General features: G+C 42.9%; 1 protein-coding gene across 2 annotated transcripts in view; it reads left to right on the top strand.

Annotated features, from left to right (window-relative positions):
- Nucleotides 1-24,051, top strand: part of LOC108920701 (partitioning defective 3 homolog B-like) — a 164,763-nt gene that overhangs the window by 100,238 nt on the left and 40,474 nt on the right. For both annotated transcript variants that reach the window (XM_018729654.2, XM_018729656.2), the window contains exons 17-18: nt 4,822-5,031; nt 8,315-8,534. In XM_018729654.2, coding sequence (XP_018585170.1) covers nt 4,822-5,031; nt 8,315-8,534 — 430 coding nt within the window. The remainder of the gene's footprint in view (nt 1-4,821; nt 5,032-8,314; nt 8,535-24,051) is intronic.

The following is a 24,051-nucleotide window of genomic DNA, read 5'->3' as shown; positions in this document are numbered from 1 at the left end:
GGCTGTGGTGGATCTCTTGGTGCAGATGCAAGCTGCAGCCATAAAGCAGCATGGGATTCCTATCCCTTCACACTCCTCTTTACCCCTCTCAGTCACATGGGCCCCAGGCCGAACCCTAACCACACACTCAAAACCACAGACCTTCTCTCTTGGACAGAACGCTTCCAATTACCCACTGAGGTCATGGAAATGCTGCAGATGCCAGCGTTTTACTACACATGGAAAATATGAAGTTTATCACTTATTTAATTTTTAATTTGAGGACGAAAAGAAGGTAGGAATAGAACCTTCTGAGGAAGATGAAGCTTGCTTGTTTGATTACTAAGACTAGTGAAGGTCTCACTACTACCACTTGTTAATAGTGTTGCAGACAATGTTGTAAAACCACAGTAGTGTATGACCACATTTTAAAAACAAAAGGCGTTCTTAATTTGTTTTTCAGCCCAAATTTAATTTTTATTTTATTCAGTTGTATTTCTCAATTATTTAAAATATTTCCTCATATTCCTAAGTATTTAGAAATGGTGTCCTAAAATCAGTTTCCAGAAATGACATGCAAGGTAAAGGTGGTTGTTACTTTCAAACTTTTGCTCCCTCAAGTCTTTCATTCTACTTTTAATTATTTCAAAGTGTGTTCTTTTGTTTGCAGCAGGTGTGCGTGCGTGTGCAAAAAAACGTGTTTATCAGTGAATCGCTGACTGTTTATACAACAGCTCACTGAGTAATTAAGGAACTAACCAACCGATTGCAGGCTTAGGGCTGAGTTAAAAACCTTTATCCTTGATTATGGGTTAAAATAACCTTTTCTGTTATTTGGTCTAAACTCTGAATAACTGAACAGTAATGCTCAGTTGGGATTACGCCTCTTCCTGTGACCCCTGGGTGTCTGTCTGACCCCCAGCCTGTCCATCCAGTGAAGCAGTAGTGGAGGGGTCATCTGACCCAATCCCTCTCATCTGCCAAGCATGTCTTTGCCCACAGATTGTGGAATCCAGAGTTTATTTTATTACTCTATAACTCCCCAGGGCACAACACAAAATTGCTGAGAACTCATGAAATAGTCACTTGCAGATGTGTTTTTCTTTTTTTAATAATCCAGCAGACATGAGAAAATTGTAAGATATTAGTCGGAGGTTTTCCGAATGCCAAGAACACTTGCAGATACAGCAATGAAATTTTCTGTAAAAGACATAAATAAAAATAGCCCTTAGGAAACAGGAGAGGGTTCAGAAGTTTGTGGTGGTGAATTGTGCATGTGTGGGAGTGCAGTGTTCTGATTAAGTGCAGTGTGTGTAACTTGGCTGTCTCTATACTGTAATTTTACTGCAATTGACACTGAGGAATATGTGTCCAAACACAGATGAGCTCTTGTGCCAGGACATAAGTACCCACTGTAGCAGTTATTTGGGTGCAGCTTCTTTACTGAGGACTTCAGATGGGATCCTGTTGCAGGGGATCCTCGTTATTTTCCCTCTAGATCCCATTTGTCTGATTCTCCTACAAGTGTCATCGTTTCTCTCAGTTGTCCTGTTCCAGTGCTTTTCTGCTCGAGTGACACGCTGAGCTGTTTCTTCTCTGGCTCTCACTGGTGCAACTCGGTTTTACGCCAACAGAGACACTTACAGATATTCTCACTGCCGCTCTCTAGTGCTCTCGCTGGCACATCCTCTGGCATACTCTGGGGCACACTTACTGTGGCAGTCTTTGACACACTTACTGTTCTTTTGCTGTACTGGTGCTGAAAGGGTTTGTTTATTTTAGGGATCCTCTGCTTGTGTGGGCAAGGTCATCTCATGACATCCATTAGGAGATCGGGGTAGTTCATTTTCTTGTTCTCTCCGGTCTTCAGAGAGGAAACTTCAGTCTTTGCCCCCACACTCTCTATGGCACAGGCACAGACTGGCAACCTTCCAAGCTCTAGTGTGTTTTATTGGCTAGCATGGATAGGACTCTCCTTAAGGTAATTTGGGTACCGAGAGGTGCATGCAAAGCTTGCAGCTCTGCTTGGGAAAGAAACCAGAATCAATCCTGCAAGAACTGAACTTTGCTTTAGCTGAAGTTCTGTGTTGTCAGCTTTTTGCTGTAGCTGTAGGGTACTCCTTAGAATTCCATGTCTGCAGTAAAACCATAAAATTACTTGCACATTTGTGAGGCGGAGCTAGAGAATATTATTGGCACCTTAGAGAGGAATTTCTCTAAAATCCTGGTTTACACAGGAGATTCAAAACAGAGCAGTGCTGTCCTCAACAAAAACAGGACCAGTGATGGGGTAACAACCCTGCTGGTCGGACAAAGTAAGTGGGACGATGTTGCCCTAGACCAGTGTGTCGCTCTGACTGATGACTTTTTTTATATCTACAGTTCAGCAGTGGGCTGAGCTGATACTTACTCCTCACACTGCACATCTCTACCTTACTCCAGCACAGATGCCCACTTACAAAAGGCCCAATAGCTACGCTCTTCTGTTTCTGCCATGTTTGTCAGACCAGAGGACTGTATACTTGGAATGGCTGTGTTTCTGTGTCTGCAGTAGTCTTTGTGACACTGGTCACAAGGTGGTTACACAGAGCAGTTCTATCTTTAGAGAGACAAGCTGCAGAGAGTCCAGTGAGGATCAGCCTCTCATTCTCTCCACTAATACTGTACAGTTAATGCTCTGGTCTTGCTAGCGAGAACCGCATTTGCCAAACCGGAGCTGGATGTCACCAGTTGAGAAGACTGCTCTTTGACCGGGCACGAGTATTAAGGGGCATGTTGATATGACATGCACAGTGACGGCACTGACAGTGACCACCCCCAGTGCAGTGTACATCAGACAGCTGCGCAGTGACGGCACCGACAGTGACCTCCTTCAGTGCACCGTACATCTGACAGGGCCTTACACGTATAGTTGTGCTCACCGCTCTGAGTGCATGGGGGACAGCTGTGCAGTGACACAGCCTTGTGCTCACAACACCCCAGCTGCCAAAACAGGCTGTTTATCTGTACAGAGCTGAACACTTAAAGCTGCTTAATTCTATCAGCCTGCAGTCGGACAGCAGTAATTACATTTGTGACATAAATCCTGCTCTCAAAAATGAGCATTTTAGTTGCACTATTTATAACCCTTATTTCAAACAAATCCCATTAACCTCTTGAAAGTCAGTTTTTGATTTTGCATACAGTAAAGAGCTATTTCTTCCTGTCTGTTGCATCATCAAATATAAGCTTATTTTTTTTAGTTTTTAATATGCCCTTCCGTGACAAATGTAGCGGTAAGGAGAGCCTAGCTCTGCAGGCAGGTTCATAGCAGTGCCATATCTCCCTCCTACCTATACCTGATATCATGTTAGCATGAATTAGATTCCACATCACAGCAGTCGTCGTCATCATCAGTGCCTTCCACCCCTCTTGGGGCATAGGCCACCAACAAGGGCTCTCCAGGCATTTCTATCACCTGAGGTTTTTTGAAGTTTCCTTGTTGGCGTTTCTGTAGCTTGCAAGGTTTTTACAGTGTGGAGTCACTAGCCCCACAGCCAACCTTCCTCCTCCTCAGCCAGGTTTGGAACCGTCCATGGCGGAGTTATCACAGCAGTACATCTGTGAAAACATTATCTTACATGTAGAAAATATGTATAGATGGCAATGTTTCGGTCCATTTCGTTTTCAGGTGCTGTCTCATACCTGCACTGCGTTTGGGCTCTTTGTGACGACACCTGTTGAAGGTCGCTGCACCTAGTGTGGTGTAATTGAACATGTTTTATTACTGAGTGTGTAGATGCAGGGGAGCATCCTGCATCATTCTCCAAAATAGCACTGATAATAGAGTAGTTTCGCTTCCTGGGTCATTTAACCCCCCCCCATCAGCTGAACGATGATGGAAACAAGACCCTGAAGGAGAACCTCACTGGGATTCGGGCTCCTCGTTGCCATCACATTGGTTACGATTTTTTGATTAATGAGCATATTGATGGATCTTCATGATCTAGCATTTTTCCCCATTGTGATGTGTAGTGCTGCCCTTGGGTTGTGAGAAGAGGCTTCTGTGAGGGCAGGTCAGGACAGCATGCATAAGCTGTGATTGGTCAGAATAATGATGTTAGCTCTGCATTGGAATTCATCTTTCTCAGCAGTGGAGAGCATATTAAAAATACTTTCATAAGTTGAGTATGGAATTCACCGGGGATTTGTGGCTGTAGATTTAACCTTGTCTACTTAGCCTAGACTTTACAGTGTTTTCAGTTTTAAAACAGTTTCCAGAGAACTTTTTATTACTAATAAATATGCAAAAATCTAAATCATCTGCTTATAAATACATTTGAATGTAGATTTTGATATATAAACTAGATAAAATGATTAATGGGACATTTTAACACTGCTCCATTTGATATCTCTATAACTGTAGTTGTTACTGAATGTTATAATTTACCAGATATTGTCTTGCCCTTCAACTCCCTCTCCTGTGTCAGAGACATCCCTGTTTGAACTTCCCGGCCTCTTTGTCCAGCGCACTCATAAGTAGTTGCCTGGAAATGGTCCTTCAGCTTAACAGACTATCAGGGAGGAGAACGCTTGTCAATAAAACAGCCATAACTAAATCTGCCTTTAAAACCTCTTCTCCTCAGCCTTTCTCAGCTTGTTGTATACAATTCCATTGTTTATTCCTCTCCCATCTCTATAACTTTCTCCTTATCCACAACAATTTTGTTTTAAATAATTTTTCTTGTTTTGATTCTTCCTGCTCCGTTTTCTTTTTTGAGCTTTGTAAAAGGAAGCTGTAGTCGTAGCCCTTCAAATTTACCCCTCTCATCTGACATCTGACCTCTCTCCTACCCTTTTCAGACGTGTCCACCGAGCTAGAGCTGGGCCCGACCCTGGGTTTGAAGAAATCCAGCTCCCTGGAAAGCCTGCAGACTGCTGTGTCAGAGGCAAGAAAGAGCGAGCTGCCCTTCCACCGACCGCGTCCGCACATGGTACGCGGCCGTGGCTGCAATGAAAGCTTCCGTGCTGCCATCGACAAGTCATATGATGGCCCACCGGAGCTAGATGATGGTAAGTCCTTCAGATCTCCTGTCCCTAAAGATGAGTAGTAGCAACTAGTAACAATTAAATTCTTCAACCATATATATATATATATATATATATATATATATATATATATATATATATATATATACACATACATATATACATACATATATAAGAAAATGAGGGACTCGTATTCCAGGATAGGGGTGGCATGGTGGCACAGTGAGTAGCGCTGCTGTCTCACAGAATCTAGGCAGTGTGAAAGATTGGGAGTTCGATCCCCTGCTCAGTCTGTTCTCCCTGCCTGTGTGGGTTATCTCACACAGTTCAGAGACATACTGGTTAGGTGGATTGGTGACTCTAAAAATCATCCACATTGTGTGTGTCGGTGTGAGTCACAGATAGAAAGTGTGTTTTACTGGTATATGGATGAATGACTCATTGTAAGTAGTGTATCTAGCAGTGTAAATCACCTTGAGTGAATAAGGTGTGGGCCGATAACAGTACAGTGTTCAGTGGAAGTTGCTTTGGAGAAAAGCATCTGCTAAATGAATAAACGTAAACATATAAGCATTAAGCTGTTTCATTGTTTCAAGAACGCTTGACACTTTTGATTGTCTGATTTGAGTCGCTAGGGGTTTCTTCAGCTTCTGTGAAGATTTCATGAATGCTGCATGGCAGGCAAGCTGTGTCCTCACCATGTGGTCCATGATGCCTCATGAATCCTTGTGTGTTGATGTGTTGTAATTGACAATGCGGCGAGACCAGGACCATCTGTGGAAACCAGAGTGACCCGCTTTGCTCAGGGCTCTCAGTGCAGAGAGTTCGGTCCAAACAGCCCATATGACTGACACTTCACAGATGGCAAACAGAACCTCTTTCCACCCCCATTCACAGCAGCAGACTTCCCTGGTGCCTCAGCAACCTGGCAAAGATCTCTCTGCAACCTGTGGAAGGTCTACAGTGTTTCTAGTGGGGATCTGATCCGTCAAGCCGATTTGTGTTCCTCAGTCTCTTTTCAGCAATTCATTCGGAGTTAGTTCCTGTGGAAAAAAAAAAAATAGGCTCAGTAATGTCTAAATGTTTTTAAAAATGCTCTAAACATAATACATAGAAATGAAAAGCAGTACATTGCCTTACAGAAATTTATTTCACACTATATGTAGGAATTTGACTTCAGTCTAAAATATTTCTGTAACACCTGTACTTAATGATTGTTTTGCTTTGAATTTACCTTGAAAAATTATACTCAAATGTTCAATACCAAAATCTTCTAACTCCACTTTTGTGTTGGCTTATGGCCAAGAATAACACACAGTCCTCTGAATTAATACATGACCAGGGAACCAGAAGTCATTGCCAACCGTGAAATAGGCAGTTAATCCTTTTCCTTCTCAGGAATGAGACTGTAAACTCTTCCCAGTGTTACATGTAAGGACCTGCAACTTCAATCAGCAACCAGCCTGTTTGTGTCACCTGTTGTATCCCCATTGTGTGACCTCCACCCCACCGCTCCCGTCTCTAAGACTTCTCTCCTTCAGCCTTGATGTCCCTGTTAGGGATCAGAAATGTGGCCTGCTTAATGTTAGGACTCAAGGATTAGAGCTCCAGCATTAGGCAGCAGTATAATCAATACTCTTGGGGGGTGGGGTGTTGGGGACCATGAAAAAATAATATCGAGTGTCACTCAGAATAACATGGGTGAAGTGTCAATAATGTAGGAAGGTGTACAGATCTTGTCAGGTGGGTGGGGTTAATAATGGCACAAGCACAAACAGAGGAAAGGTATCACCTGACTTGTGCATTGCTTTGGAGACTGAATGAATACATGGAAATCTAAGGTAACACACCCACAAGTCAAAAACTGGTGCCAACTTCAGTCCAGGTTTTACCCCCCATCCCACACTTGTCTTGTCCCATGGCAGGCTTCGTGGTAAAACTGGCTGACAAATTGGGGCTCAATGTGGATGCAGAACTTTGCATCAATTGCTTCTCAGTTATTAAATTATCTTCATCACTGTATTTGCTACATTTTGAAAAAGGTAAATTGCATCTAATCATCCATGTATGTATAACTGCTTGGTAGTGATTTACTCCTCTTCATAGGTTTTAAGTTTTCCAGATCAACGTAGCCATTAGTGGAAAAAGGGGTCATTCTCAAGCAACTTCTGAATGAAGAGCAGCTCTGATGCAGCTCCTTTCTGGCAAAGGGCCTGATATTGCAAGCATTGCAGGGCTTTTAGAGCCATTGTTGTGATCTTTCCTGGCTGAACGTGAGGACAGAAGGGAGACCTGACTGATAAACCAGGGCATTATGGGAGTTAGATGGGAGATGCGCGCACTTGCCAACTCCCAATACTGTGTGTGTGTGTGTGTGTGTGTGTGTGTGTGTGTGTGTGTGTGTGTGTGTGTGTGTGTGTGTGTGTGTGTGTCATGGCGACCCATTTAATAACATGAGAGAGAAGTGGCTCCTGTGACAATGAGTGTGAAATGTAATCCCATATGATACCTTTGTGATTTTCTCTTTATTTGCCAAAGAGGAAAGGAAAACATGATTAATTGTAGAGTCTTGTACATTTGAAAAATAGGAATGTGAATAAATGGACTGTCGGCCATGCCACATACTATGGTCCCCAACACCCCACCCCCCAAGCAGGGCTCCTGTCTCGCAGCTATACTCACCCTTCCATTAGCACCAAGAAGATTCTCCATCTCCCACAAACCCAAGGAGATTTACATCTGTTCTCCCATGCTAGAGTATGTGTCTGACAAGCCTCAGAGAGCAGTGAGACAAACTGGTCAGCTTGGGGGAGAGCAGGGAACGATTTATTGCCCAGCAGTGCCTCACTGCGGCCCAGCCGCTAACAGATGGCCATGTCAGCGGGTTCTAAATGATAACCCTCTCAGTCCCTTGGCAAAAGTGCTTTCAAAAGTCAGTCACTATTCAATGACTTAATCCTTTACAAAAAAGTTCTTTTCTTGCCAAAGAAAAGTAATTTTGTGTGTGTTTAATTGGTTTATGCATTTTAATTAACAGATTTACCTGTTGAGTTCTGTTGTGTCAGTTTGTTCCATACATGGCATGGCATGCATGTGACTTACATAACTTTTATAGTGCCCTGTGGTGCAGTTTGACAACTCTGTTCTTAATCTAATGTAAGATCTATTTTGGTAATTCAGACTGCAGCTGGGCTTTATGGTATTCTTTATCAATGCATCCCTTAATAAAGGGGGTAAAATTAGTTTATCTTGTTGACCATATAGAAGTCATAAATGATTTGTGGAAAATTTTCCCCTCTTCTAACAGATGAACTGTCAGACCAGAGTTCTGGACGTGAAACACCTGCCAGCGGTTCTTCTCGCCAGGGGCTTGGAGACACTGATGATGGCAAGAAGGACAAGAAGAAGTCCAAAGGCAAAAAGAAGGACAAGTCTAAAGGCAAAGGGAAGGAACGAGACAAGAAGAAGTTGGAGGACCTTGAGGAGAGTGATAAAAAGACAAAGAAGAAAGGGTTTACTTTGCTGAGGTAGGACCCACTTAGCAGTTTTGTGTTGGTGGAAGCCACAACAGGCCTTGAGGTCATTTGCTACCATATAAAAAAACACAAACCAGTCATTCCAGAACATATGACGGGGCAGTAGCACCTGGTCCTGCAATAGGTAGGGTAATGACTACGATGTAAACATTGCTGGAGAGCTGGGCTGGTGCTGAGTGGTTTGTTATGCTCAGGTATAAGGTGATGTCATCAAGAGCTTTGGTGGGACCTTCAGCAGGCATGGGCCAAACTCCAGCAAGCAGTAGGCTCACAGCCCAGCCCCCCCACCTATCAGCCCTCTCTCCCAGGTGAATCCCCCCCAGCTATTCATCTGGTGCCAGGCCACATTCGTCTCGCACGTGGCTGCCATGCCAGGAGCAGCACCAATGGAGCCAAATGGGCGGATATTTCATCACAGGGGACACTGTGGATGATTGACTCTGCAAACTAGGTTAGAACTGACAGCCAATTACGTTTTTAATTGTTTTCATTTGGCTTGCTGGCTGTGCTGGTTATGCCTGGCATGGTGAGTCAATGGCTGTGAGATCCTGCGTTACGGATGTGAACACACCAACTCTTGCCAACTCAGAAAGATGTAGGGGTCAATGTCCAGGTTAGCAGTTAAATAAAGGGCATTTTGTGTTTATTTAAGCATATACTTAACAAGCATGTTTTCAACTTCACCCATGTTATTCTGAGTTCCACCTCTGTAACATGCAGCTTTTGTGTTTTTGGACAGTAATCACCCCTGGATCTCTTTTGGCTTGGAAGAACAGGTCATTCAGGTTAAAGTCTTAATTCTTCACTCAAATTGCCCTCAGTCTCTCATACATAGCCACAGTAGCTCCTCCTACCCCAACACCAGCAGTTCCCAATAGCCTTTGAAGAACCTCTATATGCCTGCATGCTCCACTTTGGTCTCTCAGAATCTGCGCAGGATTTGTAAAACTGGTGTTCTTTCAGAACTGCAGTTTCAGTGTGGCAGGTACTGCATATCAGGGGTGAACTTTACAGATGTCAAGAAATCACATGGACTCACTAGTACACTAAATAGATTTAGATGAAAGGGTTCCATTTCTTTCCATGCTGGTGACAAGGCATTGCTCTGCGGCTGAGCAGAATGCTGATTCGGCAACAAGGTGAGCCCTTGTTTGTTGGCTGCACACATCACGGCCATGAGTGCAGCTCAATTAACACAGTTTCCATTATGCAGAACATTCCCTGTGTTCACTTCCCAGTGACAGATGGGGGCAGCTATTGTGAGGAGTACGGCGGGTAAATCCGAACCCCCTCCTCTCTCTAAAAACCTCTTAATGGTGAAGCACAGAAGGTGTACTGCAGTCATTTAGCCCCATAAGCATGAAATTGGCGCTGCATCTCCGGGAGCACGTTTGGGCCTCAACTTGGGGGCACTCTTTGCCCAGCGGCAGTGGGCCACATGCATTAGCCTGGGCGAGAAGCAGCCTGTACCCCGGTCAAGGTGATTGTTCCTCTTCCTGCCCTGGCACGCTTCTCACTCTCCAGCCCAGTCTGACTTCCTGAGTGCTGCCCTCATGCCTTATTGTCTCCATGGAGATTGTGACCTGGTACCATGTGGCTCAAGCGACCACAGGTGTCTCCGTGGACCCAGGGGAGAGATGCACAGCCTGGTGGCAGCTGAAACATTGAGGAGACGAGCTTTACTCAGTTCTCCTACCACCTTCAGGACAGTTCAGGGAAAGCAAGGAGGTACAGCAGAACAGTCCCCACCCCTAAAAACCCCTAATGTCGCTCATTTAAACCCAGCAACCAGGACACACTGCAGTTTCAAATATAAAGAGGCAGCCAGCCCTCACCAATAACCCGCACGTGTGCAGAGCTGTTGCCGATGACCATGGAGTGAGGCAAGCGAGGGCCCTGTGTGCACAGGGGCCCAGGTGGTGGAGAGGCTCCATTAGACTCCATTACATCCTCCAAGCAGATGGAGGACAAGGGAGGCTTTGCCAAATTCGCTCTCTCTCTCTCCCCCTCACTCTCTCTGACACACTCACATAGACCAAAGACGTATACTTCATATACAGAAGCGTACTTAGGCATCATTTTAAAATTATTAATGTTAAATGACCTGCAACTGATTTTTGATCTTCACAGTGGTAGTCTTTTTCCCTCAGAATTGTTAACTGTGTTTTATTTTGGTTTTGTTTTTCCACTATCATTCTGTGATATGTTCTGTCGTGTTATTGTTAGTCATGATAAAGATCCCAAAAAAAACACTTAAACGCAATTCAATCTGTAGCCAGGCTAAGATTTACAAACGGAAAACATTACTTGTATAAGGGTGCGTGAGGTTTAATCACTTCCAGATTTCTTTCAATAGCCTGTTCCTTTTTTTTCTGGACTATTATTTCCTAGAACTCCCTAGCATTGAATGAAATATGACATAATTAACCTTAATTTGTGTAACTCAGTGTAATTTTAGCTCTTCAATGCTGCTTTTCTCTGTTTGCAAAAAAAAAAAAGACTTCTAATTAAAAGCGTATGACTATGACTCCCAATTGGAATAAAATATGTGTAGTACTGAACCAGAAAAAAATTAGCTGGTAATTTTCTTTTTTCTTTCAAGGCTTTAAATGTTTTGTTTGTCGCGCTTTTAAACACTGCTTTGAAGGTGTTTGGATGTCGTGTTTGTTCCTCTTGTAGTTTTGAATTCCATTGTAAGAGCAGGAAAAGCTATTTTCAATTTCAAAACAAATGAACATGTCTTTCTAATGAGGAGTTTGGCTGGCGGGTCCTTTTTCTCACTGTCTGCCTCTCATCCAGTGCTGGCTGCGATGCTCTACTCCAGCCCCATCTCTACTTTCACTCCTGCCTGTTCTGCCCGGGGCCCGACAGGCCTGCCTGTGAACAGCCTAATTACTCCATTAGAGCAGCAGATAGCGTGCCATATTGTTCGTTTTTTGGGCGCTCGCAGCCCAGCTAGATCCTTCTGGCTGTGGCCAGCTCACTCCTTCTCTCTGCAGTGTGCTTCCCTGCCATTCCAAGCAACTCCTCACTTGCTAGTGTTTAAAGCATGCTGCTTGGTAGGGTGGCGGGCAGTGGTCAAAGAGCCTCTCACCTGAAACCACTGAGAGGGTAGTCTTCTGAATCTCTCTTTCAGTTCCCAGCCCTCACAACTGGAGAAGAGAAGAGGCTGGGGCAATGGGGTGAGGATGAGTGCAGGAAAGCACACGTCCCTGGGTGTATGCATGCTAAGTAGAGGAGGGCTTGGCAAAGGACAGAATGGCACCATATGTGTACATCAAAAAGTGTTTAAAGGTATCTCATAGGATGCACTACCGATGGCCCCGCTTAGATATTCCCTTTCAGAACCTGCTGGGACTCAGTGAGTCACTGACAGGGGAGCAGACATTAATAAGAGGTGTGTCCACTCCCCCTCTCCTTTTCCCCCTCTTCACACCTCCATCTGAAACCTGATGCCTGCCCTCTCCCACAGGCAAGCAGATCTGGCTCAGCTCCGACTGTGTCTGACCTCTGGGTGCCTGTGTTCTAGGGGGCTCAGGACAGCATTATATACTATATAAACCCTGGTGCTCAACCAGTACAAGAGGTCTTCACTTTGACACAGTTTGGGTTTGTTCTCGATTGGTTGTCTTTGGTGTAACCCAGGTTTGCCAGGTTGTCACTGAGTTTGTCTCTGTGAGTCTCAATGCCATGGCGATGCCTTTCATGGCATGAACCCCAGTGGTCTGTCTGCCCCCCTTCCAAGTAATTACCATGGTAACATCTGTAGCAAGCAGCTTCAAGGTAATTTTTTACCAAGAGGCAGCTTCAAGGTCTCCCCCCTTAATTAGATTGGATTAGTATAAAAATATTTTTTGTATATTTGAATCTGAGTTGTCTTCAGTTTTGTGTGGTAGTTTTATTATAGAACTCCACTCCCGACTTTTTCCTCATTAGGCAGTGTTGTAATGCCAGGTAATAAATGTTTAATCTGATAATACTTCAGAAAAACTTCACTTGGGTATTTTCATTCTGCACGGTCTGTGTTAAATTGTACGCACTAGGCCTAGTAACCTTTGGTTCAGTTTTTTCTAGCACAGTGTTGCCATTTGTTGTTGTATCCCATGGAAATTTTAACATAGGAAATTCAATAAGCTTGACAAGCTTTGGATTAAAACTAGAGTTTGTAGGATTTCATCACAGTGGGAAATTTGAAAACAGCCTCAGGTTTTCAAGGCCTCTTGTCATGGAGGAAGCTGTTGTTCCTTCAGACAGAAGTTCCACGTGGTTTTATCTAACTAGGAAATAAAATTACTGGGCAATGTGGTTGACACAGAGGTTCATAGACGCTTTCTCCAAATCACTCTGAAGTGATAGGGAAAGATTTAGTGACAGGCTGCAGTTACTCTGCACTGTTCTGGTTAACAGTCTCCATCCGTGCGCGTGTGTATGTAAAGGCCTTGGAATTAACATCAGGCTCTACTGAGCAGAGTTTAGGTTATAAGCATCGTACTGCTGACTCTCTTTTGTGCAGGCCCTCTCTTTGAATCATCATATGTACAGAGCTGATGCTCTTTTAATGACCTTGTTGATGTTTCTTTGTGAGTTCTGTTTTCTGCTGCGGAAGAATGAATTAATCTGCACAAGAGTTCTCCAGTGTCAGCATCTCTTATTTCACAGTAGTGTATTACAATGTCTCAGCTCCTCAGCTGTTTGCTTCTTTATCCTTTTTTTTTTTCCCAAGGTGGTGCTTGACCAACCACCACATTTGCTTCCTGGTATTTATTTGTTTACATTTGTAGCCTAATCTGTACTATCTGTTCAAAGCAGGGAGCCCATGGAAATACCTTGGCACATATGAGAATGCATGTGTCTTCACTGAAGAGAAAGGACATGGACTTCTTCTTCTTTGGTCCTTAGCTAGCGATTTGGGGGGCAGGCCGCCCTCTCAACCAATACGCTGCTGTAGGTGCCGCTGGATTCCGTATGTCATTCACGATACACTTCCACTTCTGGCAATCGGTAGTGATAATTCTAGCCTCGTTGATGGTCAGTCACTGGTTCTTTAGGTCTCCTTCAACATGTTTAAGCCATGTTTTCTTTGGTGCTGTTTGTTGAACCCTCCAGTGGACAGGTCGCTCTCGCCAGAGGAGCTTGTGTGGCAACCGATTGGTGTTCATTCTGCATACATAGCCAAACCATCGCAGTCTGCGTGTTTGGATTTGCTCTTCGACTGAGGGTTGATTGTCGCACTTTTTCCGAATTATCTCGTTACAATGGCGATCACGAAGAGGGACACCCAGGATCTGTCTCAGGCATCGCATTTGGAAGACTTCGAGCTTGTTGATGTCTGATTTGAGCAGAGTCCATGTTTCCGATCCGTATAGGAGGATTGGCAAGATCAGTGTTTGGAAGAGGCGAATTTTGGTCTTGGTGGAGATGTTAGCCTTCTTCCATAGGCACCATTTGAGCGAGGTGAACGCTGCTGTTGCCTGGCCAATCCTGCTGTGGATTTCGGTGGTGGATGCCACTTTCTTCTCCTGCACCAGCGATCCCAGGTATTTGAATTCTTGGACCTGCTCAATTTGGATTCCATCGAGGTGGACGTTGGATTGTGATCCATCGGTGGTCATATCTTTGGTCTTGTCTGCATTGATTCTTAAACTGTAGGATTGGGCGATGCGGGTGATTTGGCACAGAATGTTGGTGGCCTCTGCATCTGTGTCGACGAATATGGCACTGTCGTCCGCAAACATCAAGTCGGTCAGGAAGTTGTTTACATCGTATTGAACTCTGCATCTGCCCTCGAATGCCTTCCTCATAATGGCATCAATCACGATATTGAAAAGCGGGGGGAAGCGACATCTCCCTGGCGGACTCCAGTCTGAATAGGAAATTCCTCAGACAGTTCGTTTAGACCCTCACACTGCTGGTTGAGCCATTGTATGATGCTTGGAGAAGTTGGATGATCTTCAGTGGTACGTGCTCGTTTTCCAGCACCCTCCACAGAGCGGGCCAGTGAACACAGTCAAATGCGGATTTAAGGTTGATGAAGACGATGACGGTTCGCTTTCCACACCTGATCCTCTCCTCCACCATTTGACGAATAGCGAATACTTGATCGGTGCAGCCCCTTTGTGGTCTGAATCCTGCTTGCTCTTCTCGACTGGTCTGTTCACGATGTTTCTGCAGCCTTGTTTGTATGACCTTCATGAATACCTTGCCGACGATTGAAAGGAGGCTGATGCCGTGGTAGTTCTTGCATTCCCGGCTATCTCCTTTCTTCAGGATTGGCACGATGATGGCTTTTTTCTGCGCTGGTGGGACGTATTCCGAGCGCCAGATGCGCGTCAGAAGAACGTAGAGCCGTTGCAGTAGGACGTCTCCTCCGGCTTTGATTGCAGTAACTTGGTCCATTTCAGGAACTTTTCCATTCTTCAATGATCTTATCGCACTCTTCACTTCATTGACTGATGGCTCATCGTCAAGGAATGGATTTTCTGGAGGGTCGATGGGCGGTGGCTCTGGCAGTGGTCCCCGAGGCGGATCGTGGTTATACAGTTGTTGGAAGAACTCTTTCCACCGCTGCAGGCGTTCACCAGGGAATCTCACGAAGGTGCCATCCGCTTTCTTGATATTGTTGTTGGTCGGTTTGGATCTACCACTCAATCTCCTGAGGGTCTGATGCAGAGTCCGGTATTTGTGCCTCGATGCTGCTTCTTCCAGGTCGGTTGCGACTCTATTCCAATAGGCTTCTCGTTCCGCTTTCTTCTGCTGTCTGACCTCTAGTTAAGTCGCCGGTACTGTTCGAAGTCGACATGTTTGTCATGGATACCACAGACTTAATTTATCCCTGCCCAACACAGGGGTACAATGAAGGCCAGGAGCTAGAGGTAGTGTGGTGAGGACTGTTTGCGTAAGGCCAACCACATTGGATGGGTTTTATTCACTGCAGCCAGACATATTGTAACTTTTTACTTTCTTCCTCAAATTAATAAATATATTGCTAGTATAAAAAAATTAAAAATGATCTGCAAACATATTATGAACAGCATTAAAAGGGCAGGGTGTTAATGAGCATGGAGATCTGGATGCTGGGACCTGTAATGATTTGAAGCTGTGTAAGTGGGACCTTTTTTTGAATCAGCATAGCTGAAAGGGGGGGGAGTTACATGAAGGGTAGGCTTTTAATGGTATCTGAGTTGATAGGAGAAGGGTTTGGGGTGGGGCTACTATAAATGCTGAGGTGATCTGGAGACAGTATGTGAAAGGGCTGTAATGAGTTCTGAGGTGACTGGAGGAATATGTAGGGCGGTGCTTTAATGAGTTCTCAGCTGATTGGAGGAAACCATTGGGCGGAACTTTAATGAATGCTGAGATGATTGGAAGAGAATTTGGATTAGGGGTTTAATGGCTTCTGAGGTGATTTGCAGCTAGTGTGGGGCGGGGCTTTTTTGAATGCTGAGCTTATTGTAGGAACTTGTGGGGTTTTAATAATTTCTATGGCAACTGGAGGAGTGTGTGGGGTAGGACTCTAATGAGCACTGTGGTGATTGATGGAGAACTTGGATTTCCCACAAGTTCTGAGGTGATTTACAGGGTGGATTTTAAATGGCCTGATAAATAATGCTTGTCTCTCCCTTCTTGGGAAACTTTATTAATAAGTGCCTGACAGGTGGCCGTTGCAGAGCTCAAAGGGGACAGTTGTGTTCTGTTGTCTAATGGATTCCAGCTCTCATCTCGGGCTTCACGCTTTGATTCTTCAGAAAGGGCTGAAGCGAGCCCGCTCACCTGCTTGGTACTGTTGGAGTCATCCACTTGTCACTGTCACGCCTCAGTCTGACTCCTTTCACCTCTACCTGACACTGGACTGGAGAGTCTTGGATTAGTGCACAGTGTGCTTGTTTAATTTATCAAGAGAATACGCAAAATATTGAACACATGGATTAACTACAAGGATAAACTGTTCATACTTTCTTGACAGACATAATTGTACCAGCTCATGTTGGAATTTGTGCTTTTTTTTTTTTTTTTTTTTTTGAAGTGATGGGGTGAAAAAGTTTTTGAGGCAAAAATAGTCAGAATTTGAATATGAATACTTCACTGTGTTAAAGTATAATTTTCACCCAATGACAAAGTGTTGGTTTTAACCGCCACAAGAGCCAGCCCGTGTCTTGAGAGACTATGGGGATTATTTGTCTGAAGGAAAGTGTAATTTGTGTTATTACTGGCTGTGTGGTTAATGGGACAAGATGGTGTGGTTGGTCGTGGCAGTGAATGAGGCTGTTTAGTTTATTGCACTTGAGGGTAATTATAGTTGATTAATCCTCCTTTGTCTCTGTTGTAAACCCTGCTTCCTTGTGCTCAGACTTGTCCATCTACATGTGTCCTAATGCACTATAAGGCTAAATGCTAAAAGGCGGTTATGAAGGTTACAGAAGATTGGGAGATAGAAGGTAAATGACAGGGTTGGCCGATTTTAAATTAGTTTAAATCATGTTTTAAACCAAATTACTTTTTTTAATCATTGATTTGGATGAAGCTGACAGTTTTTCGGTTTTTTTTTTTTTTTTTGAATATATTTATTTTTCATCAAATCTTAGATTTATTTGGTAACATATCTAGAAACACTTGAAAACACCTTTACATTTCAGGAAACTATCAGCACAAAGTACTTAATAAAATGAATGAATTAAATAACATCAATTAAATGACAAGGACTCTAGGATAATTAAACCACAGTGTTTAATACTTAAGTCAGCTTTAAACAGCTTATAACACATCAAAAAATATGTTAATTAAATTACCCCACAACTTTTGGATAATGATATTATAGTCCGTCATTGACACCTACAGTGTTACGAGAAGTATGGATTATTTATGGCTCACCCAGCTCAATGTTTTTATTTAGGGCCTTGAAGAGAAACACAAGTTTTGCCACATTTTCTGTGCCAAGCCAGTTCCTAAGTTTACACTGGACAAGCCCATATTTGCTAAAGGCACACAGTATACCTGCAGAGAATGCAGTGGCATAAAGAAGCTGGTTGACTGCAGCTACAGAATCTGCATCAATGACTTTAAACAGTTAAAAAAATTTTTTTTCACAAACATTTTCAGGAAGAAATATATATTAGTACCATTGCTATTAAAACAAAATTTAGAGGTACAGAGAACACTTGAGATAATAAACATTTAAAAATTTGTTTTAAATTTCTTTAAATCTTTTTTTAATTTTTAATTTATTTATTTATTTATTAATTAAAGAAAATCGCAAACCCTGGTAAAGGGTTCTCCATTCCCTCTCAGTAACCCTGTGGACTTGTTGGGATTCCGTATAGCTTCATCTGCACCCTGATTTCATCCTGATAAAATATTAGTTTTACCTTTGCTCACACATAAAGACATTCCTAGATATTCTTAGACTTTTGCACCATTTAAGAAATACTACTTTCATGACACTGCATCATTATAACTGTTTCAACCATCAACAACCATGGTGATCTCAGGCCAGACCCTCAACAAATATGCCCCCACTTCTACTTTGGCTCCATGCTCTGACTGCATCCTTCTGCATATGACCCCACCATCTCTTAGGATGAATAGCATGTAATGTGCTCTAATAGCTGTGGGTTTTCAACTTTTGCTTTGACATGTCGGTGTTTTCTACCCGTTGCCAGCACCCAGGACAGCATCTCGATACATAATTAGCAGCATCCTCATCGAAGGCTGCTGGAGACGCGCTGGCACTCGCCACTCGTCAGAACGAGGTGTGATCAGCAATTACCCACTGCTAGGGCTGAAAACCTGCTAATGCATTCACAAAGTCCCGTTGATGGGTCTGAGAGAGGGAGGAGGGGTGGGGGATTGTGGTAAAGAACAGAGTGCAGATGTGGTGATTTTTCAGAATGTGGGGGCAGGAGCAGCAGGCCGTCTGTGCTCTGTTGCAAACCGCGTTTCAGTCCCAGAACCAAGCGTTGTGTACTAAAAAGGAATGTTGAAGTTCATGCTCATGAGTTTGGATGAAAGTAGTCTGGGTGACTGGTAGAGCACAGATCCAACCATTTGGGTGCTCACGGTTTGTGAAGTTTGTACTGAGAGATGAAAGGCTAAAGACCAACCTTTCATTCTTAAAGGGCACCAGGATGTAATTACATTGTAAATGACTCTCATTGAGTTTTGGGTAAAAACATAGATTAAATTCCTCGACCATTATACCATGATCGGCTTAAATAGAAATTTATTTGCACTCCATCCATGGCAAGGTTAAGCACCTTGCAGAACTGAGGAGAATAAAGGGGAAATAATATAAACAGTAAGTAGTTACCATATTAACTTACAGATGCAAGCATCCCTAATTTTACTGTCAGTGGTCTTCAGTGTGCTGTTCTTTCTGTTCAAACCCCTCAGCTTGCCCTCGCATTTTAAGGTTGGTCAAATTTAATCCTTTACTGGTTCCTGGTTTTAGACAAGTTTGCAAGATGTGGCCACCTTACATCCATCTGTGATTGGCATGACTTGCTCACCTGAATCACCTTTCATGACCACAAGAGAGGAGCACTGGGACAGCTAATTTCATCTCCCTTTGAGTCCACAGGAACAATGAGCCTTCTGTCTCGAACTTCCAGGTCAACAGTGCAGTCAGGACACAGGCGGTCTATTCTGTTTCCTGCTGTATAACATCTTAAGTACAGTTGGTCCACTACTTTTGAGCTTAATTGGTATAGAGAGTTTTTGTTTTTTCCAATAAGGTCCTAAGTTGAATGCGAAACCATGTTGGCATGGGGATTGTCATTTGTTCCATGTGCAGCTAGTTGCATAATGTACACTAGCAACAACAGTGGTGTTAGATGAACTGACTGCTACAAGAGTTGAATAACTTGAGAGAAGAGTCTGGTAAATGAGTAAATGTAAATGAATAAAAAATTTAAATGTAAGCAATCTGGACAGCTCCAAGGGTCAAGAGATAACAGCAGGGTTTGTCCGATGGAAACGACGTCACAGCAGACAATCTCTCTCTGTGTACCTTTAGCAGGTTGAGCATAGAGAGGAGATATACAGTCCCCCCTTTTGGTGTTACAGAATGCCTTGTGCGCTTGCCTAAGTGGTTTGAGTCCTCTGGCAGGAGTATCTTATGGCACAGTGTGTAAAAGAAAGCCCAACGAAGAGCTCAGTGATACTCCATACATCACATGAAATTAATAAATAAACCCAGAAGGAGCATAATAATAGGTTTAAAAAACAATGTATGTTGTATCTTGTTGACCATGAAGCACAGACAACTGCACTTCAGCTCTGAGCTGGAGATTGTGCATGGAGGTGGAGAATGACAGAGAAGCAGCTCTTCACTGAGAGGCTCAAAACTGGCATATGTAGGATCAACATACAGCTTGTTCATCTTCTGTTTGCTTCTAATTTCACCTTCTCCACTCGTGAAAAACTTAAAACAGTGCTTACTGTTTGCAATCACTATGTGTTGATGCACAGTTTGAATTAGGTTGCTAGCTTTCATTTTATTAAACAAATAAATGGTAAATACTTCTCAAAAGTTTACTGGCAAAAAGTTTGTTACTCAAAAATGTGTAAGTGGGGAGCCAACTGTATTCACAGGGAGTATTTTTCTGGGAAAGCATGAGAAGAGAATGGCAACGACCTGTGTCATGTTGAAAAACTATTTGCTGCGCAAAGCAGATTAACAATTAAAATGAATGACACATTTTCCTAGCTTGTGATGTGCACCCTGTGTGATTCCATCATTGCTGACCACAAAAATCTTCCTTGGGTGGATAGATGGTTTATTATTTAAAAGTGACTGGGCAGTGAATAACAAAGAAGGAAATTATTCAGATTTTCACACTTAGCTCTAGTAATTAAGACTCCTGAGGGTATTATTTCCACAAATTCCTCACACTTCGAAATCTCTTTTGTTGTCTCTTTTTGCCCCCAAAAAGACAGTTTCTTGTATCTGCATTTCAGTTTGGATTAAAAAGTTTCTGTCTGGATTATACAACCAGTAGAGGTACATTACAGCTGTAGCTTTCCCTCTCCACCTTGTGGGTTTGTAATGTGAATGATACCTCAAAAGTTAGTCAGCTCAGTTTTTGTCTGCTGCTTAAGTTTTTATATGATTATTATGATTAGTTTTGTTTATGTGCAAAGTGATTGATTGCAGGCATAGGTCCAACAATTAATAGTTTTTGCTTGACACCGAGTTCAGTAGTTGCTTTATGAAGCGATCAATCTATTTTTATAGTGTGATATAATGATTTACCCAAAGAAATAATGTATAAATATTGAATTAAATCCAAGAAAAAAAAATCTTGTGGGTGGAGCATGCTATGAGGGAAGGTCTACTTTGAAAGAGAGCTGTTACTGACTTCAGTGCTGCTGTGGGACACATCACTTATGTTGCCCACCCTCTGTCTGTCGTGTCAGGGGCTTTCCAGCTAATTGGCAAAGTGGTGTGTGTGTGTGAGTGTCCGTCTGGGTCGGTGTGTATGTGTGTGAGAAATACGGAAAAAATTTAAGTACGTGCGTGAGAGCGAGCAAGGGAGAATTGGAGTGTGTAAGTATATGCATGAAAAACAATGTAATGGTAAATGTGCATTTTTAGAAGAAGCAATGACATCTGTACCCAACTCAGAGGAGCAGCACTTCAGAACCCTCTTAGCACTGTTGCATTTCTCTTTCAGTTCAATTTCTTTCTTCTCTGGAGGCAGCTGTGCTGCTTTTCTCATCCATTTCCTCCCCAAGCTTTTATTTCCTCAGTCTTTCCACCTGCCCTTAGTCCAGGAGTTTGTATTATCCCCTTTTTTCCTTTTTTGGCCAGACCTGCACCTTACGCAAATGATTCTCTCTCCATGTAAGCCTTCCCCTTTTGCTTTATGAATAAGATTTGGTTACACAGCATGTGACCTCTCAAAAACTGGGCTGAAAGGCCTGGAAGAATACACGCTGAAAAGAAAGCGTTTCCAAATAGCGTCACTTTCCTGTTTTACACTCCAGTATGTGAGCTTCTTGAGTGATCATGTCTACATTCACATTCAACAGTGAGTTAAAAAAAAAAAGAAAGGAGTTGGGTTCCTCAGTCACCTGTCCACAGCCAGTGAGAGATCAGGGGGTGAAGCTCTGCTCCAGTTTTTTTGGCAGACAGGTAATCATTGCTTTACTGTAGTATGGCTTTTCAGTTTACTTTTAATGCCTCTTGTATACTCCTACAGTTTAATGTTTAATGTACACTTATTGTTCTTCAGTTAGGCTGTTCGTGTTAGTAAGGTCAATAGTTTTGGTCAGATTAGCTTAGTCATTTTCTTTCTTTCTTATCTATACTGAACATATGTATTTTGTGGTAGCTAGGTAACCAAATAGCACTAAGAACTTTTTATGAAGCCATAAATAATTTTGCAACCCTGCAGTTTTCCCATTCAACTGTAACCTTATATTTAAGGGTCTCTACAAGTGTGGCAGTATGACTTGTGTATTACTAAGAATTACCCAGTTTCAGTATAGCTACAAATTATTATGATGACAAACGCAAATGCACATGTAAGACCTCCAGTGAACTTCCTTCAGTCTAATATGTTAGTACTGCTGTGATCATTTCTGCTGTGATCATATATGTGGTCACGTGCTATAGCAAGTGTGAAGGAGGAATGTCTCTATGGAATCAGTGTCACAGTATCAACTGAGCATCATATAGCGCCTTCATATAGTGACTCTCAGCATCGTGCATCCACTTCCACATACCAGCCACTCCTCATCTTCCTAATGCACTGAGGACTGGCTGTGTGGAGCCAGAAGTCCCTGTCTTATTCTGCTTCTTCAGGGTCTATATCTACCAAAAGGTGCACAAACAAGGAGAGAAAGATGAGCAGTGGGTTTTTTTTAAAGCCTTTATCTATAGAACTGATGAAAATGTATAGTGCTGGACTGAAGTAGGAAGCTAGAAGCAGGAAAAGAAATAATTTCAGTAATTTTCCCAGGTGATGATGTAGGGTAGGGAATGGATGCTGTAAATGACACAAATAAAAGCATCCACAAAAAGAGATGAAATTACTATTAATCCCCCCGGCCTCAGATTTGTCTTTCAGCTATAAGTTCTCCCTTTCTGTTGTGAAACACCAGCTTCTCATGTTTGTCATGCATGTGCGATCATGTAACCTCTTACAATACCCCACTAAGGTTCAAGCATTAGGTTCAAGGCACTCTAATTATTGTGGACATTTTGGGCTGTGGGAATAAATGCTCAGGGCCTCCCCTGAAACTGAAACATTGTTTATCTCCCTAAGCTACTCATGGTATGAGACAGCACCATACTTTAATGAGAGCTTTTGTTTTGTCTGTTTTATACTTTTCTTGTCTCCAGTTGGTATCTTGCCAATGGATAAAGTTTTCTCTCTTGAATAGAGGCAAACTCTTCTTCGCTCTTTTATAGTAAATTTAAAGGTGTGATGGAAGGTCTGTGTGTGTGTGTGTGTGTGTGTGTGTGTGTGTGTGTGTGTGTGTGTGTGTGTGTGTGTGTGTGTGTGTGTTAGGTTGAGAGAACTGGAACAAGAACACCACAGCAGTCATGTATTCATGTGAGACTGTTCAGGTGAAAGACTCTTTTCCTCCATTACTTACTGCAGTAACAAGACGTGCACAGTAAAAATCACATGGCACCTTCTAAACTTAGACACTCCACATGTTTGCTGAGAATAAGTAATGTTTCGTAACTCTGGGTTTTAGTGAATCCACCTGCACTGTAAGCAGCTGCTAACAGCAGAAAGGATATTTATACTCCCTGTTTGCACTCTGCCTCAGTGATGAAAACTGGTGTTTATTTCCTAAAATGCCCTCTAAGGGAATCCCTGTCAGATTCAACAAGGCTGAAGAATAAGTGCAGGAAATGGAGGAACGATGGGAGTTTGGAAGGCTTGTGTGACGCACTGACAGGTCCCCTGAGCCAAGAACCCGTCCTGCGTGCACCACCAACTCCTTCTCTGCTTTCCTGCTGAATATTCAGTGTGCAGCAAGCCATTTCTTGTGATCACTAGAAACCAGGTAATGAATTCATCACAGTTAGTGCTAATTGGCCTTTTTAACATGCCCTTCTACTCCACAATGGACACCACTACCGATCAGAGGAGGCAGTCCATTTATATTTACATTTATTCATTTAGCAGACACTTTTGTTCAAAGCAACATACATCTCAGCAAAAGTACAATTTATGTACTATATATATTATATATTGTATTATGCATTCATCTCTTTTTAATGGATTTTTTGGTTTTATACAAATCACTAATGCTACTGATGATCATTTTACAAAAGTGCGTGCACTGCTTTAGCAGACATCTTCTGAACTAGTCTTTTGAATGTGCTCAGGAGGCTGAAGGAATTAAGTTGATAACGTCAGAATATATTGAGTACACTTGCTTAACTTAAACCAACTGGTGAATATTCATTGTGTCAAGCTGAAGGCTGTTGGAGCTCCTGTTTTGTATAGCTTTTTAGGAAGCTCCTACAACTGTTGATTATGTAGTCATGGAA

The sequence above is a fragment of the Scleropages formosus genome, chromosome 12 (assembly GCF_900964775.1).
Source record: "Scleropages formosus chromosome 12, fSclFor1.1, whole genome shotgun sequence".
Classification (NCBI taxonomy): domain Eukaryota; kingdom Metazoa; phylum Chordata; class Actinopteri; order Osteoglossiformes; family Osteoglossidae; genus Scleropages; species Scleropages formosus.
The sequence above is the reverse complement of the archived record's forward strand: the minus strand, read 5'-3'. Positions and strand labels throughout refer to the sequence as shown.